At 48.9% G+C, this 16413-nt stretch overlaps 1 protein-coding gene and 1 long non-coding RNA gene across 6 annotated transcripts in view; both read right to left on the reverse strand.

Moving 5' to 3' along the window:
* Window positions 1–310: 310 nt before the first annotated feature.
* On the reverse strand, window positions 311–2568 carry LOC306841701. The gene is made up of 3 exons (XR_013781563.1): window positions 2343–2568; window positions 1919–1988; window positions 311–441 (listed from the first exon to the last, which is right to left on the reverse strand). It is a non-coding gene; the product is annotated as an uncharacterized lncRNA (long non-coding RNA).
* Window positions 2569–4275: 1707 nt separating this feature from the next.
* The window catches only part of exoc6b (exocyst complex component 6B), a 65327-nt gene continuing 53189 nt past the window's right edge, over window positions 4276–16413 (reverse strand). For 2 of the 5 annotated variants that reach the window (XM_079371145.1, XM_079371141.1), the window contains 3 exons: window positions 7535–7647; window positions 5186–6639; window positions 4276–5033 (listed from right to left, as the gene is read on the reverse strand). In XM_079371145.1, coding sequence (XP_079227271.1) covers window positions 6513–6639; window positions 7535–7647 — 240 coding nt within the window. In that variant the 3' untranslated portion in view covers window positions 4276–5033; window positions 5186–6512. The remainder of the gene's footprint in view (window positions 5034–5185; window positions 6640–7534; window positions 7648–16413) is intronic. The other 3 variants (XM_079371144.1, XM_079371143.1, XM_079371142.1) reach the window with 3 other exon arrangements.

Consider the following 16413-nt stretch of genomic DNA (forward strand, 5'->3'; position numbering starts at 1 on the left):
TTCAGCTACAAATTAAATTATTTTTAATGTGAGCAGAAAAGTGAAAATCGTGATTTTAGTTTAATGTTTCACAGAGTTACACAGTAACACCTCACTATCTAAGACTTAGTGTTACACCAACCAATCCATTCATCTCGTTATGATCCCATCCATCCACCAATCAATCAATCCATCCATCTTTGCCCGCTTGGGTTCATCATGAAGAAATCAACATCTTTGTTTCTGCTTCTTTTTTTCCAGTAGTATATTCTGGATTAAATCGATGCCGAGCCTCGGACTCTCATTTTAAGAGCAGAACCAAAAAAAAAAAAAAAAAAAGTCGATAACGTCGCTGCTCAGCGTTGAACCGCCCTGCGTGTCATTGGTGTGTCAGATCTCCCGCTGACTTTCTCACTGTTTCGGTGCCAACTTGGCGACACTCACACCCCCGAAACTCTGAGTCTGCAGTGCACATTGGGTACAGAGAGAGAGAGTGTGTGTGAAACATGTTATAAAACACGTACGTTACACACACACACACACACACACACACACACACACACACACACACACACACACACACACACACACACACACACACACACACACACACACACACACACACACACACACACACACACACACACACACACACACACACACACACACACACACACACACACACACACACACACACACACACTGTTGTTAATCAGTGAGTTTATAGATAACACATGTAGCATCAGTTTCCCATGATGATACACACCGCCGTCAGCTGCACAACACAGTTCATCGGGTCAACGCGGTGAGTTCACGAGAATGCAAACGTGTTTGTGCGTATGAGTGTGTGGAACGCTTAATTGGCGCCTGGAATGAGTGTGTGTTTGTGTTAAATCGTGTTTTACGAGCGTTTGTGTCTGACTTCAACAGTCGTTCTGTTGTAGAGGGGGGCGAAGAGGCAAATAAAGACATCTGGGCTCCATGACTCAAGCGTGTGTGTGTGTGTGTGTGTGTGTGTGTGTGTGTGTGTGTGTGTGTGTGTGTGTGTGTGCTTCTTCACTCTTTACTCATCTTTAAATGTTTAAATTCTTGAACTCGTGTTTCGTTTCATCAGCTGTGGTGTGAAAAGTTCAAATTCATTGGATGTTTTTCAAATAGTTCCTTAAAAAAAACAAAAAACGAGATAAAGTCAAGTTTCGAAAAAATGAAATCTGGAAAATAATCAAAGTTAAGTGAAGATAAAAAGCAAAAAACAAAAAAAAAATTCTCAAAATATTTAAATCGAAACAGAAAATATTTACTCAAAAAAAAAAGAAGTAAATTTTTCCCCAGTTGGGGTTTTTAGAAGTGTTTTGTCGATAATGGAGTATCAAGTATTTGCACCGTACGACATCCTGCGTTTGTGATGTTTGAACCTTTCTCTGACATCATGACGTGTTTCTAAGAACAAACACAGCAAACCAAAGCTGCTCACTTCCCTGAAACTACAGTATAACGATAATCTGTTAGTCAGTGGCCCACCAGGATCTCTCTCTCTCTCGCTCGCTCACTCACTCATACTCTAGAATGTAAACACACACTCACAAACACACACGTTTGAACCCCCCCGACGTCTGTATCCAATCACATCTGAAACGGCAATTACAGTAATACCGCCCGACACTTTAATGTTTCTGTATTTACCATGAAGGCACACCAAGAACACACACACACACACACACACACACACACACACACACACACACACACACACACACACACACACACACACACACACACACACACACAGATAAGTGCAGAAATAAAAATCTGAATTCATTTTGTTCTTAAGCTGCAGAAAAAAAAGTGACAAAAAGAGAGAGAGAAAGTAAAAGCTCCACACACACACACACACACACACACACACACACACACAGTGGGTGTTTCTGTAACCTCTGACCTCTCAGGCTCATCAATAACCGCAGGGTCGAGGAGAAGTGTGTGCGCTGTCCCATCCGTCTTCATTAGACCTGTGTGTGTGTGTGTGTGTGTGTGTGTGTGTGTGTGTGTGTGTTCGGGAGCATTCAGAAGTTTAAAACAAAAAAATCTGTTTTTTGGGGGGAAAAGAACAAACTGTGTGTGAGCTTTTTAGAAACTTAAGGAAGAACTAAAAAAACACACACACACACACACACACACACACACACACACACACACACACACACACACACACACACACACACACACACACACACACACACACACACACACACACACACACACACACACACACACACACACACACACACACACACACACACACACACACTCTTTAGCATGAAAGTATCCATAACAATGCTGCTGAAGCATAAAAAAAAAGTCACCTGTCTTCCTGTTTCCAGCCGCTGGTCACTGAGGTGTGTGCGCTCGCTCGCTCGCTCTCTCTCTCTTTGTGTTTCTGCAGGAAGAAGTTAAACTCTCAGATTATCTGATGAGCAGATTATTTTTACGGTGGTTGTCTCTCAAACGGGCGCCACATGACACGCAAGCCAACTCCAAGCAGGCCGTCACTTTATCTCAAGAAGAAGAGAACTGTTGGTTTTGTTTTGCACTGAGGACGCCGACGTGTGCAGGAGTGGCCTGAAGTTTGCAGCGTGTTGAATGAAAAGCATTTATTTACCCCGTCTGTCTGCACCGGTCACAATTTTTTTTTTTTTTTTTTTTTTTGAAGGAAGCACACGAGGCTGCGTCTTCGCTTCCTCCTCCACTTGCTGCTGCTGCTGCTGTGGTTTCAAATTTGTTTGAAGGAAGTTTTTCCACAATGTTTTGACAGATGACTTCCTGTTTCTAAACTTAGCCGTTCATCTCTTCCTCGTGTGCCAAATCTCACAAAGTGGAATATATCTCACACACACACACACACACACACACACACAGATTAGCAACATGCAAAAAGAGGAGGCAGATCGTGTCTGGGAGAGAGAGAGAGATACTGACACTGACTGTCTCTCTCTCTCTCTCTCTCTCTCTCTCTAAGACTGGAGACAGCAGAGGTTTTATTCGGGGGGGTCTGGAGGCTCAGAGACGCAGAGCGAGGCTGTCAGACGAGTCGTGATGAGATAACACACACACACACACACACACACACACACACTCTGTCACACATCTTGTAACACTCAAAGTGTCCAGAGCTGCAGGAAGAGCGAGCTCCGAGTGTCTCTCTCTCTCTCTCACACACACACACACACACACACACACACACACACACACACACACACACACACACACACACACACACGTCTCTTTTTTTCACATCTGAGATTCAACTTATTTTTTTTTCCTACATGACTGCTTCACCTGTGGAGATTTTTTTTTTTTTTATTGTTCTTTTTTGTCCTGCAAATTAATAAATAGTTCAATCCAAAGAGGAAGTGTTTTGGTTAACTGTGGGAAAAAAATAAACAAATAAAAATAAATAAGAAAGAGGGATTTGCTGCTGGTCTCAGATCAGGTTCTGTTCAGGTGATCTGACTCTACACACAAACCAGGAGCAGGAAGGTTCTGGTCCCCGACAGGTCCGATGACGCGACCCCAGACGGGCTGAATCCAACCTTCACGTGACGGAGCTCAAATCAGGACACGAACGTTTGAGGGAACTTTTGAAACTGGAAATGTGCAACAAGCAGAGAGAGGACGGACGGGGAGGCATCGAGCGCTCCACCGCTCCTCTAAGGGCCTCTGGAACACACACACACACACACACACACACACGCAGAGAGTTTGTGTTGCTTTGGACTCGAGTCGCTGCCCTCCACTGAACAAGAACACACACACACACACTGAGTCAGGAGAAAGTCCTCGTTAATCACAAGGCTCACTGCAGACAGCCTGCTGTCTCTCAGGTCAAAGGTCAATCGGGGACACGGAGGGGGAGGGGGAGGGGGGGAGGAGAGAGAGAGAGAGAGAGAGAGAGAGAGAGAGAGAGAGAGAGAGAGAGAGAGAGAGTAACAGGTGTTTGTTAATCTGAACGTTTTCTTGTTCGACGGTTAAAGACCCAGTTTTGGGGCGATGGTTAGCGTAGCTTAGCATAACGACTCAATCATGCTAAGCTACATCAAAGTAACGTGATCTGATGGGTTTGAATCCCACCTGTGGCTCCTTCCTCGCAGACCCCCCCCCCCCCCCGTGTCTTAAATAACATGCGTTAAAAAAAGCCTCCAAAAACAAAAAGATAACATGAGATCCAACTTTTCCACCGTTGGCGAATCGCTCGCCGTCAGCACGCCGCCTCAGGATCAGTGAAATGAAGAGTCGACATTTTCTCATCACGTTTCCTTTTATTCCGTTTTCTCCTCGCAGCTGTTTTAGTATTTGACTTTAAATTCATTCGTTAGTGGTTTCATACATGAACAGTGTGCACAGAGCAGGAAACATCTCATCTGCTCACAAATACATCAAACTAAAGTAGAAGGCGGCGGCGGCGGCAGCAGGGGGAGGAGTCAGGACACCGAGAGCCGACGGGAGCCGAGGACGAGCTAAAGAGCGAAGCTAATAATTCAGGTTTTAATAATAAACGCTCTCAGTGGTCTCATCTCCACCGAGCGCCCCCCCTTCAGGATCTGTCCTGTCTTGGTCCTGCCTCGGCCCTTGAGCATGCTGGTCTGGATTAGTGTGGTCTTCACTAACCTCGCTAACCCAGACCTTGAAAATTCACTTTATAAGACGTTTTCCAACCAAAACTAGAATTTACACAATTGTTGTTTCACAGCGACGCTCCAGGAGACGACGTGTGGATGAAAACAAACTTTACATTAAGACTTTTTATTTTTTCCTGCTCGTTCTCGAACGTTCAGTGAAATGTGTCCCGACACGGCGCCGCCGCCGCCGCGCTGCTGCCACGCCTCCGCCGCGCTGCTGCCACGCCTCCGCCGCGCTGCTGCCGCTTTATTGGCAGGAAAAACAACAAAAATACAGCAAAGGCACGTTCAAAGATGACGGCCGGATTCCCTTAAAAAACACCACAAAAAAAAGATAAACAGCTAAAGATGGAGGGGAAAAAACACACACACACAAATCTGCATTAACACACACACACACACACACACACACACACACACACACACACACACACACACACACACACACACACACACACACACACACACACACACACACACACACACACACACACACACACACACACACACACACACACACACACACACACACACACACACACACACACACACACACACACACACACACACACAACATGGTGTCGCTTAATAAATCAAACATGGCAACTTACGAACTGGACAGAAGAAGAGGAAGAGTTTAGTTCCCTTCTTACACACTCGCACGCGCTGTAGGTTTGTATCCCTTTGTAAAGCGCCACCACCAACACACACACACGCACACACACACACACACACACACACACATACACACACACACTGCTGCAGTTTACATTATTATTGCACCCAAGTTCAAGACAAAAGCAGAAAAACAGAAACAAAGAGACCCATGTTAGTCCAAAGTAATCAAGTGAAGATGTGCTCAAACACACACACACACACACACACACACACACACACACACACACACACACACACACACACACACACACACACACACACACACACACACACACACACACACACACACACACACACACACACACACACACACAGCTGATTCATGTGTATGGAAGACGTTAAAGTGTGTGTGCTCGCATTAGTACAACACTCTACACAAATTAGTCCAACCAAGCAAATCAAACACTGCTCGGTTGCCAGATTGGGGGGCACTAACCCCCTCTTTAAGACCCAGTTCATCAAATATGAGAAGCAGAAAAAACACCAAAGCAACAATTCTAATATGTGTAAATGGAAGCGCAGGAACGGGTTGCCATGTTTGGACATCATCCCCCTTTTTGTTATTCCCAAAACACACACTGTGCTCGAGAAGATGGGATGAATGATCCGCGTGGCCCATTCAAGTGTTAACAGGTTTAAGTGATGAAAGGGTTGCCATGTTGGATTATTATCCCTCTTTATCACACGCTAACCGACGCTGCAGTAGCATTCGGTTCGTTAGCCACTAGCATCGATTTTTCTTAACCGTCCCCCCCCAAAACCTGATGTCAAGGAAGCACGGATTATGAAGACGCCACTTCATGCACACACCGGTGATGAAAACAGGCATGCACGCCGACAGACATGAACGGCGCCCGTTTCTTCTTTTTGTTTTTAACGACTCAGAGATTAAATTCAGAGAAGTGTCACGAGGAGTTTGGTGGAAGATAAGATGTTTGAAAATGTGAAGTTCTGCAGAAATCAGCAGCTTAAATCCCTCGAAGAAGTGACGACTTGCTGCAGATTCAACCTGGTCCTTCAGGATGCTGGTTTTATGGTTTAATGGCGGACCAGTGGCGTTGAGGTGCGTGCATCGCAGGTAGCGGTTTAAGCTTTAATAGATGCATGAAGAGGATTTTGGATGGTTTCGAATCAGCCAATGGGGTGACGGCGGATGGAGGTGGGGTGGTGGCGGGCGCTCTAGGCGTGGTGCTGTGCGATGAGGTTGCGTAGCTGTTTGATGACGGTGTCGATGAGTCTCTGTCTGTCGCGGTCCGTCTTCCTGAACTGGGCGAACATGTTGTTCTTCCTGCTCGTCTCTTTCATCCTGAGGAGAGAGAGAGAGAGAGAGAGAGAGAGAGAGAGCGAGCGAGCGAAGAGGGGCGGAGGGAGGAGAGGAGGAAGTGAAGGAGTAAACGCATCAGCAAACATTTTTTTAGTTTCACATCAATAACGTCCAACATCACGCACTGCAGACGATCAAACGGCGCATTCAAGTGCACGACAGTCCGAGCATGCTCAGTACACACACACACACACACACACACACACACACACACACACACACACACACACACACACACACACACACACACACACACACACACACACACACACACACACACACACACACACACACACACACACACACACACACACACACACACACACACACACACACGCCGCGCTCCAGCTCGACGGGTTTTCAGTCTGTGTGCGTTTTTCATTCTGTCACATGTGACGCTGAGTGTTCGGTAGCAGAACAGTGGACCTGTTAGAAGGACCTCCAGGAAGATCGGGGGGGGGGGGGGGCAGCGGAGCAAACGAGCCCCAGCAGGGTGCATCCTCCTGGGCACAGACAAGGACCACCAAGGCCTGGGTCCTCTCTGGAGGTCCGGAGACACAACACGAGACTGAGAGGATTAAGGAAGGTCAACCGGACTGTACCGAACAATGGCGCAAACATTTGAGCCCGTGAGAGTGTGTGAGTGTGAGTGTGTGAGTGACAATGTGGGGACCTCGTTCTTTTAGTAACATGCTACGATCACTCGCACACAAACGATACTCACGGCTTTAAAAACCTGCCAAACACGACAGAGAGGAGACAGACATGAGCACATGACACCGAGGCAGAGCTCGACTTCTTCTTCTTGTTTTTAAATAATGAGCTGATGTGTGTGTTTAAAAGAGAGAGAGCGGAGGATGGGGGAGGAGCTTCTTACTTCTCCAGCAGGGCCAGCGCGCTGTGCGGGTTCACTCTCAGGTATTTGCAGGACGGTTTCCCGTAGTCGGCCAGGTAGGTCGACCAATCCCACTGCGTGAACAGGTCCAGGAGCTGGAGGAAAGAAAAAAAGAGGAGTTGAACACCGGATCGAAGCAAAGCACCGGATGTTTCTGTTCAACATCAACACAACACTTCCATAAAAAGAAAAAGAAACTTCTGGATTGCTCAACTTGTGGGATTCTTTCAAGTGGACGAATTCAGGTAAACAAACGACGATGACGAGGGAGGAACAGAAGGAGGGGGGGTGAATGGGGGGGGGCTTCCTTTAAATGACCTACATTTTAAACTGTTGCATAACCTGCTGCTGCCCTACTGAACTCTACCTAACACACACACACACACACACACACACACACACACATTTATATATATGAGCAGGGAGCCCCGGTGAACTCTGGGTAACACCAAACACACACACAGATCCAGAGAGAGAAACCATATGTGAGCGAGGGATGAGAGAAGAGGAGGAGAGGGAGGGAGGGCGAGCAAAACCACATGTGGGGGAGGGAGAGAGAGAGAGAGAGGGAGAGAGGGAGAGAGAAGGAGAGAGAGAGAAAGAGAGAGAAGGGGGAGAGGGAGAGAGAGGGAGAGGGAGAGAGAGAGGGGGGGGGAGGGAGAGGGAGAGAGAGGGGGGGGGAGAGAGAGAAAATAAAGATGGATAGATTAGAGAAGTTTGGAGAGTTCAGATAAAATAAGTTTCTCGGGTTCGAGGGATTTGATTGGCTACAGAAAGTCAAGTGACCGCTGTTTCAAGCAGCAATATTTAAGCCCCGCCCCCTGTGACGTTTCGCCTTCAATCTGATTATCGTGGTTTATCTGGAGAGAGGAAGTGACGCCCCCTGTATCGTCTACAGGGGCAGGTGTGTGTGTGTGAATGTGTGTGTGTGTGTGTGTGTGTGTGTGTGTGTGTGTGTGTGTGCACGTCTGACTGTGTGTATGTGGAGCGTCGTGCTCCTACAGCGAGGACGCACAGCATGGCGCATTAATATGAACACAGAAAAACGAAACGCCAGCTGAGCGTAGTAAAAAAGTAACGGAGCCGTTGTCTTACAGACCGTTGCCATGGAGACGGGACGGACGAGCTGCGCTCTACGGGACAAAAAAAAAAAAAAAAATCCTCCAAGTGTCGTCTCTGGTTTTTTTTTTCACGGCGTCATCGATGAGCCCTTTTCAAAGTGCTGAAGTCACGCGGCGCCCGCTCACGCCGGGTGACGAGGTGACGGCGTTTACCTGACTTCACCTCACGTGAGCGCTCCATGAAAACAGGAAGTGCTCCTGAACGCTGCCGAGTTAAAACTTCCTGTCAGTCCGACGGCCGAGTCCAACTTCCTGCTCTCTTCCTCGCTCGCTCCGTCTTCCCACACTTCTCTTCTCCCTCTGCTCCCTTCACTTCTCTATTCACCTCTCGCTCGCTCTCTCTCTCTCTCTCTCTCTCTCCTTTTGTCCCTGAACTCACCCTCGCACGGCCGAAGTTTGACCCGCTAATCTTCCCAAAATAAACGAGCACAGACACAAACTCACAGCGAGCACATAAACAGGTACAAATAAAACAGTCAGTTCTTAATTAGACACACACACACACACACACACACACACACACACACACACACACACACAGGACAGTGTGTGTGTGTGTGTGTGTGTGTGTGTGTGTGTGTGTGTGTGTGTAAGGTTTTCACAAAGGGACTAGGAAAGGAGGAGAGGTAGGAAATACAGGTGTGAGTGCGAGGGAGGAGGAGGAGGAGGAGAAAGAATAAGGACGGAGGAAGGAGTGAAGGAGACATGTAAGGAGACGAGGAATAGAAGAGGAAAGGAGACGAGAGAAAGGAAAAGGGAGGAGGTGAAGTAAAGAGGAGACGAGATGAGGAAGACTTGGGAGAAGAGGAGACAGAAGAAGGGAGGAAACAAGGAGAGGATATGGGAAAGAGAAAAGTTTAGGACAAAAAAAAGGAAGAAGACATTTCAAAAGGAGGGAAGGAAGGAAAGGAAAGAGATGCTCCAAGGGAGTAGGAAACAAAAAGAGGAGGAGGAAAGCAGCGAAGGAGGTGAAAATGAAGGGAAGGTAACGAGAAGGAGAGGTAAAGGGTGAGCGAGAGGAAGGACGAGAAAAAAATGGAGAAAGGAGGGAGGAGGTAAGGAACCAGCAAGGAAAGGAGAGTAAGGAGAGAAGAGGTCAAAACAGGTAAGGAAGGAAATCAAGTGGCGATGGGGAGGTAAAAAAAAAAAGGAAAGATGAGAGGAGAAAGGAGGAGAGGAAAGAAGAATGAGGAGGAAAGGGAAGGAGAGAAGGAGGTGAGGTGACATGAGAAGGGAAAAAAAAGGAGACAGGAAGAAGAAACGAAAAAGGAGGAGGAGACGAGGAGAGGAGCACGGCGAGTTTGGGTGAACTTGAGGTCAGTAGTAAGTTTGGAGAGAGCGAGCGAGGGGGGAGGAGGTGAGGGAGGAGGAGGTGAGGGAGGAGGAGGTGAGGGAGGAGGGGGTGAGCGAGGAGGAGGTGAGGAGGAGGAGGTGAGGGAGGAGGGGTGTGAGCGAGGGCAAAAGCAGTAGGAGAAGTGAAACAAGACGGGAGGACAGATAAGACGGATGAAAATGGAAAAGAGAAGAAGAAGAGTGCGGCTCGCTCCAAAAAAACACGAGTCACACACGAGCCAGCAGGTCCTCCTGGCACGCACACACCTGACCCCCGATTCACCCTAAACACACACACACACACACACACACACACACACACACACACACACACACACACACACACACACACACACACACACACACACACACACACACACACACACACACACACACACACACAACACACACACACACACACACACACACACACACACACACACACACACACACACGGGAGAAAACGGCAGGTCTCTCTCTTCACCTCTCGCTGAACTTCTCCCTCCGTCTCACTCCCCCCTCTCTCACCTCGCCATGACCTCCCCAGCGCTATCGCTCCTGTCTCCTCTAACACACACACACACACACACACACACACTGATTATTGCTTCCTCTTATTCTTGGGGGGGGGGGGGGGGGGGGCAGAAAACAAAGTGACGTGTTCTCCTCACTATTCCTGTTTGTTTTCTCTCATTTCTCCTCCGCTAATGGGCTTCTCCTCCTCCCTCCCTCCCTCCTTCACTCACTCCCTCCCTCCTTCACTCACTCCCTCCTCCTTCACTCACTCCTCCTTCCTTCACTCACTCCCTCCCTCCTTCCCTCACTCCCTCCCTCCTTCCCTCACTCCCTCCTTCCTCACTCCCTCCCTCCTTCCCTCACTCCCTCCCTCCTTCCCTCACTCACTCCCTCCCTCCCTCCTTCCCTCCCTCCTTCACTCACTCCCTCCCTCCTTCACTCCTTCCCTCACTCCTTCCCTCCCTCCTTCCCTCACTCCCTCCCTCCTTCCCCTTCCTCCTTCACGTTCTCGTCTCTCTCGCTCAGCCTCATAACTTTTCCTTCATCTGCCTCTTCTTCGTCTCCTCCCTCCTTTCTTTATACCTCCTCTCTCCTTTCCTTCACCCTACTCCTCTCTTTCTACCTGTCTCCTTGTGTCCTCCTCTTCTCCCTGCACCTGTCCTCCTTTCTTCCTCCTTTCTTTCCATCCTCCTCTTCCTCTCTGTCTGAACTTATTTCACCCTCCTCCTCCTCCTCGGTGTTTAGCAGACTTGTTAATAGTTATTCCGGCTGCAGGCAGGATTTATTTGTTTGGGACCTTCAGGGAGTTGCCGTGTTCCCGCTGCTAATGGCGGTAAGTCAGGGTCACCCAGAATGCATCATGTTTACAGTCGAGGGCTCGCCATTATGTAACGCTGCTGCTGCGATGTGACGACGTACGTTTATCCCAAAAAAAAAAAAAAGAAACTAAAATGATCGTGATTCAAGCTGCTGCAGATTCACTTTAACCCTCTATCACCTCCTCTCTCAGCTGTCCGTCTCAGGAGGTCAAAGGTCACTAAAAGCAGGACGAGGAGGGGGGGGGGGGTCGACTTCCTGGCACCCGTCCATCTCAGCGTCTAAGCACCATCCATCATCCGTCCATTTATCTACTCTGACTTCACCGCACACGAGACCTTTTCTCTTCGACGGCCAAGTCGGGAACGATTTCCTTATATGGTGTTGTTATTATTCACAGGTAAAAAGGCGAAGTCTGTCAACGCCGCTTTTAAAAGGTCGAGTCCGTTTGATCGTTTGGATCGACTTGGAGTCCGCCTCAGAAGAGACCAGGATTCTGACAGACTGGCTTTGAGACTCGTCTGTCGTTAGGACCCGCATCATCTCAAATCAGAGGTCAAAGGTCACTGCCTGCACTTACTGACAAATCCTGACAACCTGAGAGCTTTTCTGTCTGCACAATGTTTCACCTCAAGAACACACAAAAGAAAAGCAGGAAAACGTCTTTGAGAGACGCGTGTGGACGCAGAGTCTTGACAGCTGTCAATCACAGCCGGTCTGACCTTTCAACACGTGTCTGCAGCCTGCTCCCACTTTAAACTTATGAAGGCATTCCAGCGGATCTTCATCGGGACGAACCCGCCGGAGGTTTTTGTACTTTAGAGAAACTGTGGAGTCTGGACGGAGAGAATTAATGATTTTTTTTCCCAGTGAAGAGAAAAGTCAGGAGTCTGGATGACGACATCGCCCGAAACCCCCCGAGAGCGCTCTTAACCTCTGAAAGCCCCGAGAGGTCAGAGGTCAGATTCAAAGGGTTATCGCTCAGCGCCGGCGGGCTGACCTGCGAGACTTTCTGTCCACACGACTTTTACTTTCACACTTTGCGTCGACTCGTCGGACATTTTTAAAAGTGAAGCCTCTCTGTGAAAAGCAGCCTGCAGCGGCGAACGCTTTGGATGTTATCGCTTCTCAACAGGGAGCTCATTTTTCTCTCTCAGCGGAGGGCCAGAAATTAAATTAAAACCAAAAGCTTGCATCTTTGTACATCTGCCTGCAGCCTCTGCTGCCAGCAACCACAACACAGCCCGGCCCTCCGTCAGCGTACGGGCGGGTGCTTTATGAACCCGCCGTGGGTCCGCCCGCCGCTCCTCATGTGTGGCGGTAATAAAAGACAGCGGCAGAGGAGATAAAATCAGGATGCTTTATCGCTCCCTGAAGGGGAGTCGTGCTGCGTTTTTCTTCCCCTACATGGAGAGGTGAGAGGTGAGCGTCAGAGCAGCAGCCGACGGAGCTCGCTGAGCTTCTTCACGGGTCTGGAAAAAGGACGTAATAACATCCAGGGTCACGTGGTCTCTGACTCGTCTGTTCTGAGAAGCTCTTTGGGCCGGTGAAGTTTGAGACCAGGTTCAGGTTCACATCCCCTCACACGTGGTCCTGAGCTTTGGGTCCAGATCAGGGGAATGAGATCCAGTAAGCCAGAAGCTGGGAAGTGCTTGTAGGGTGGATTGGTGCAGACTTGCCCCCCCCCCCCCCCGATCCAACAGCAGATAAAGACCTGGCTACTGCTTTGAAAGGGATCCTCCAAGAAGGTTTGGACGATGCTTGAGGGGGGGCGCGGTGTGATCCGACTATTTTACTCCATCTCAGTTGCTCGACAGATTTTTTTGGGAAACCCTTCAGCTGATCTTTAGTCACAGTTGTTCTACTCTTTTTGCAGCAGCTGATTTAATGTCGGACATCGATCGAGTCCCGACCTTCTGCTGGAGACACGAGCGACTCTACCAAGTGACCCACGAGGAGACTTGGAGGGGGGGGGAATCACAGCAGACAGTGACGGATGTCTGGACCTGAAGATCTTCATCACTCCCATCAGCCAAGATCGCCCTTCAGAGTCATCTTCATTGTCCAGAAACAGAACCCTCTAGAAGTCCTCGCGGGTCATTTTGACCCCCTGCTCGTTATCCACTCAGTACTGTGAACAGTGTTTTCCGATCTTTTCTGAACGCGTTTCTTTATAACCACATATCAAGTGTTCGTACCCGTACTGAGTTTGGACAATCCAAGGAAACGGTATTAAAAAAAAAGTGACCCGGCGTTATTTGACAGGAGCGACTTAAACGGCTCCCAAATTACCTTTTTTTGCGTCTTGGTGTCACAGGCAGTTTCCTCTGAACTCTCAGCCACCTCGCTTATATAAGTAACTAATGTTCCTCTTCCTCCGCTTGTCCCCTTCACTTTCTCCTTTATCTGCCCTCTTCTCCTAATCTCACCTCCCTCCCTCCCTCCCTCTCCCTCCCTCTCTCTCTCTCTCTCTCTCTCTCTCTCCCTCCCTCCCTCTCTCTCTCTCTCCCTCCCTCTCTCTCTCTCTCCCTCCCCAGCAGTGACAGGGAAAGTTGTGTGACCCTTTAAAAAAAAAAAAAAAAAGTGACAGGGCTAAAATGGAAGGAGTGCAGGGGAAGAACAAGCTGGTGGTTCAACCAGGGGTCTGAGCTGTCAATTAGACAGTCCGCAGATGGAGAGACGTGAGGAGGCCGAGCGAGCGAGAGGGAGAGAGAGAGGGGGGGGGGGTGGGGAGAGAGAGAGAGAGAGAGAGAGAGGAAAACTCAGAAAGAATGATGGTGGAAATATTACGGTGCAGCCGGAGAGAGAGAGAAAGGGGGGAAAGGAGGGAGGTCAGGCGGAGGGTAACTGGATGTTACGGAGGAGGAGGAGGAGGAGGAGGAGGAGGAGGAGGAGGAGGAAGGAGCGAGGGAGATACGGGGAGACGATAAAGGAGTCAGAGCGGCCTGCTGGGAGCTGCTCCGATAAAGCAAATAAAGACGGAGGACTCCAAAACAAACAGCAGCTTTTAGCTCCGAGCTCAATTTGAATCTGAGCACTTCTTTTTTTTTTTTTTTTAAGAAAAAGGTCATTTTGACCTCAGACACTTTTTAACAGTCGATTTGAGTCCAGACACTTTTAGTCGAGGTGAACTCCCGGCCGAGGGTTCATGTTGGGTTCACACTCTTTAAACTAATACAGCTGAACGGATGTTAGTGAAGTTCACTTTTTAAAAACGGATTTTAAAATACAATAATGGGCTAAAATATTTGTTTTATATGAACAATTTTTTTTATTTATTTAATTTATCTAATTTTGCAGAATTTGATCGTCTGAAAATTAAACTCTGCAACGACCCCCAAAACAGGAAACGAGTGAAAGGTGAGCGCCGTTCAGGAGTCTCGACTTCTTGGTTTGACCATGAAGTGACTGCAGTCACACACACACACACACACACACACACACACACACACACACACACACACACACACACACACACACACACACACACACACACACACACACACACACACACACACACACACACACACACACACACACACACACACACACACACACAGGAAGGGGTGTAGATGCAGGTCCAATCGGGGAGCCTGATGGAGAGGTCACCACTGATAACACAGAACAATGACCTGACCCGGTCACTGAGTGTGTGTGTGTGTGTGTGTGTGTGTGTGTGTGTGTGTGTGTGTGTGTGTGTGTACCCGTGTCTGCAATTAAAAGACTCAAAGATCTTTATTAATGTGTGTGTGTGTTTGTGTGACCACGACTTGACCACCAATCGGAAGAGGTGAACTGCCGCTCACCTTCCCATCCAATCAGGTCGCTGGATAACTCTGCTGCTGTGACCACCACCTGACCTGTTGTCATGCCGATAAGACCGGCCACAGACAGGACAGGAAGTTGAGAAAGGGGCCGAGAAACACACACACACACAGTACAGGAAGTTGAGAAAGGGGCCGAGAAACACACACACACACAGTACACACACACAGTACACACACACACACACACACACACACACACACAGTACACACACACACACACACACACACACACACACAGTACACACACACACACACAGTACACACACACAGTACACACACACACACACACAGTACACACACACACACACACACACACACACACACACACAGTACACACACACACACACACACACTACACACACACACACACACACACACACACACACACACACACACACACACACACACACACACACACACACACACACACACACACACACACACACACACACACACACACACACACACACACACACACACACACACACACACACACACACACACACACAGGGGTTCGTCTCTGGTCGAGTCACAGATGAGAGCGAGCAGGTCAAAGGTCGCGTAGCGCCCGAGCCCAGCGGAAGAGTGAAGAAGACGAGGAGTGACGACACCGCGACGCCTGCGATGTCACGTGCCGGTGGAATCGCCCCGCCGTGACATCGTTTCTATGACGACAGGCGTGTGGCGTGTGGACTGGACGTACAACGATCGATCTCTGGAGTCGGGTGATGTGCAGCCACGCCGACCACCAGAATGACGACTCTGAGCTGCTGCGTTCACACATGAACCCGACCGGGACTCGCTCACTTCAATTTAAAAACAAAAAAAAAAACAAAAAAAAACTTTATTAGTCCCGGGGTGGGAGACAAAGAGCCATGACGCCCCACACACCCACATTTCTAAGAGTCTGTTCAAGCAAGATGAACCAAAAAAAAAAAAGTTTTCTCTCACGAGTGTTCACGAAAAAGCAAACGTGTTGTGCGTCTGTGTCTGACGTGTGTGTGTGTGTGTGTGTGTGTGTGTGTGTGTGTGTCCTGCCAATAGATCGGCGGGGCGAGCATTTAGATGTCCGTCTGCTGCTCATCCTTCCCTGCACCCTCTTTCTTCTCCGCTCTTTCACCCCTCCATTCATCCCCCCTTCTGTGAGCGGTCAGACGCATGAAGGGAAGTGTCAGCCTCCCGAGGAGCGAGCGAGCGAGCGAGCGAGCGAGCGAGAGAGAGAGAGAGAGAGACCACCCCGCATGTCCAT

This window comes from Symphodus melops (genome assembly GCF_947650265.1).
Source record: "Symphodus melops genome assembly, chromosome: 20".
NCBI classification, from domain to species: domain Eukaryota; kingdom Metazoa; phylum Chordata; class Actinopteri; order Labriformes; family Labridae; genus Symphodus; species Symphodus melops.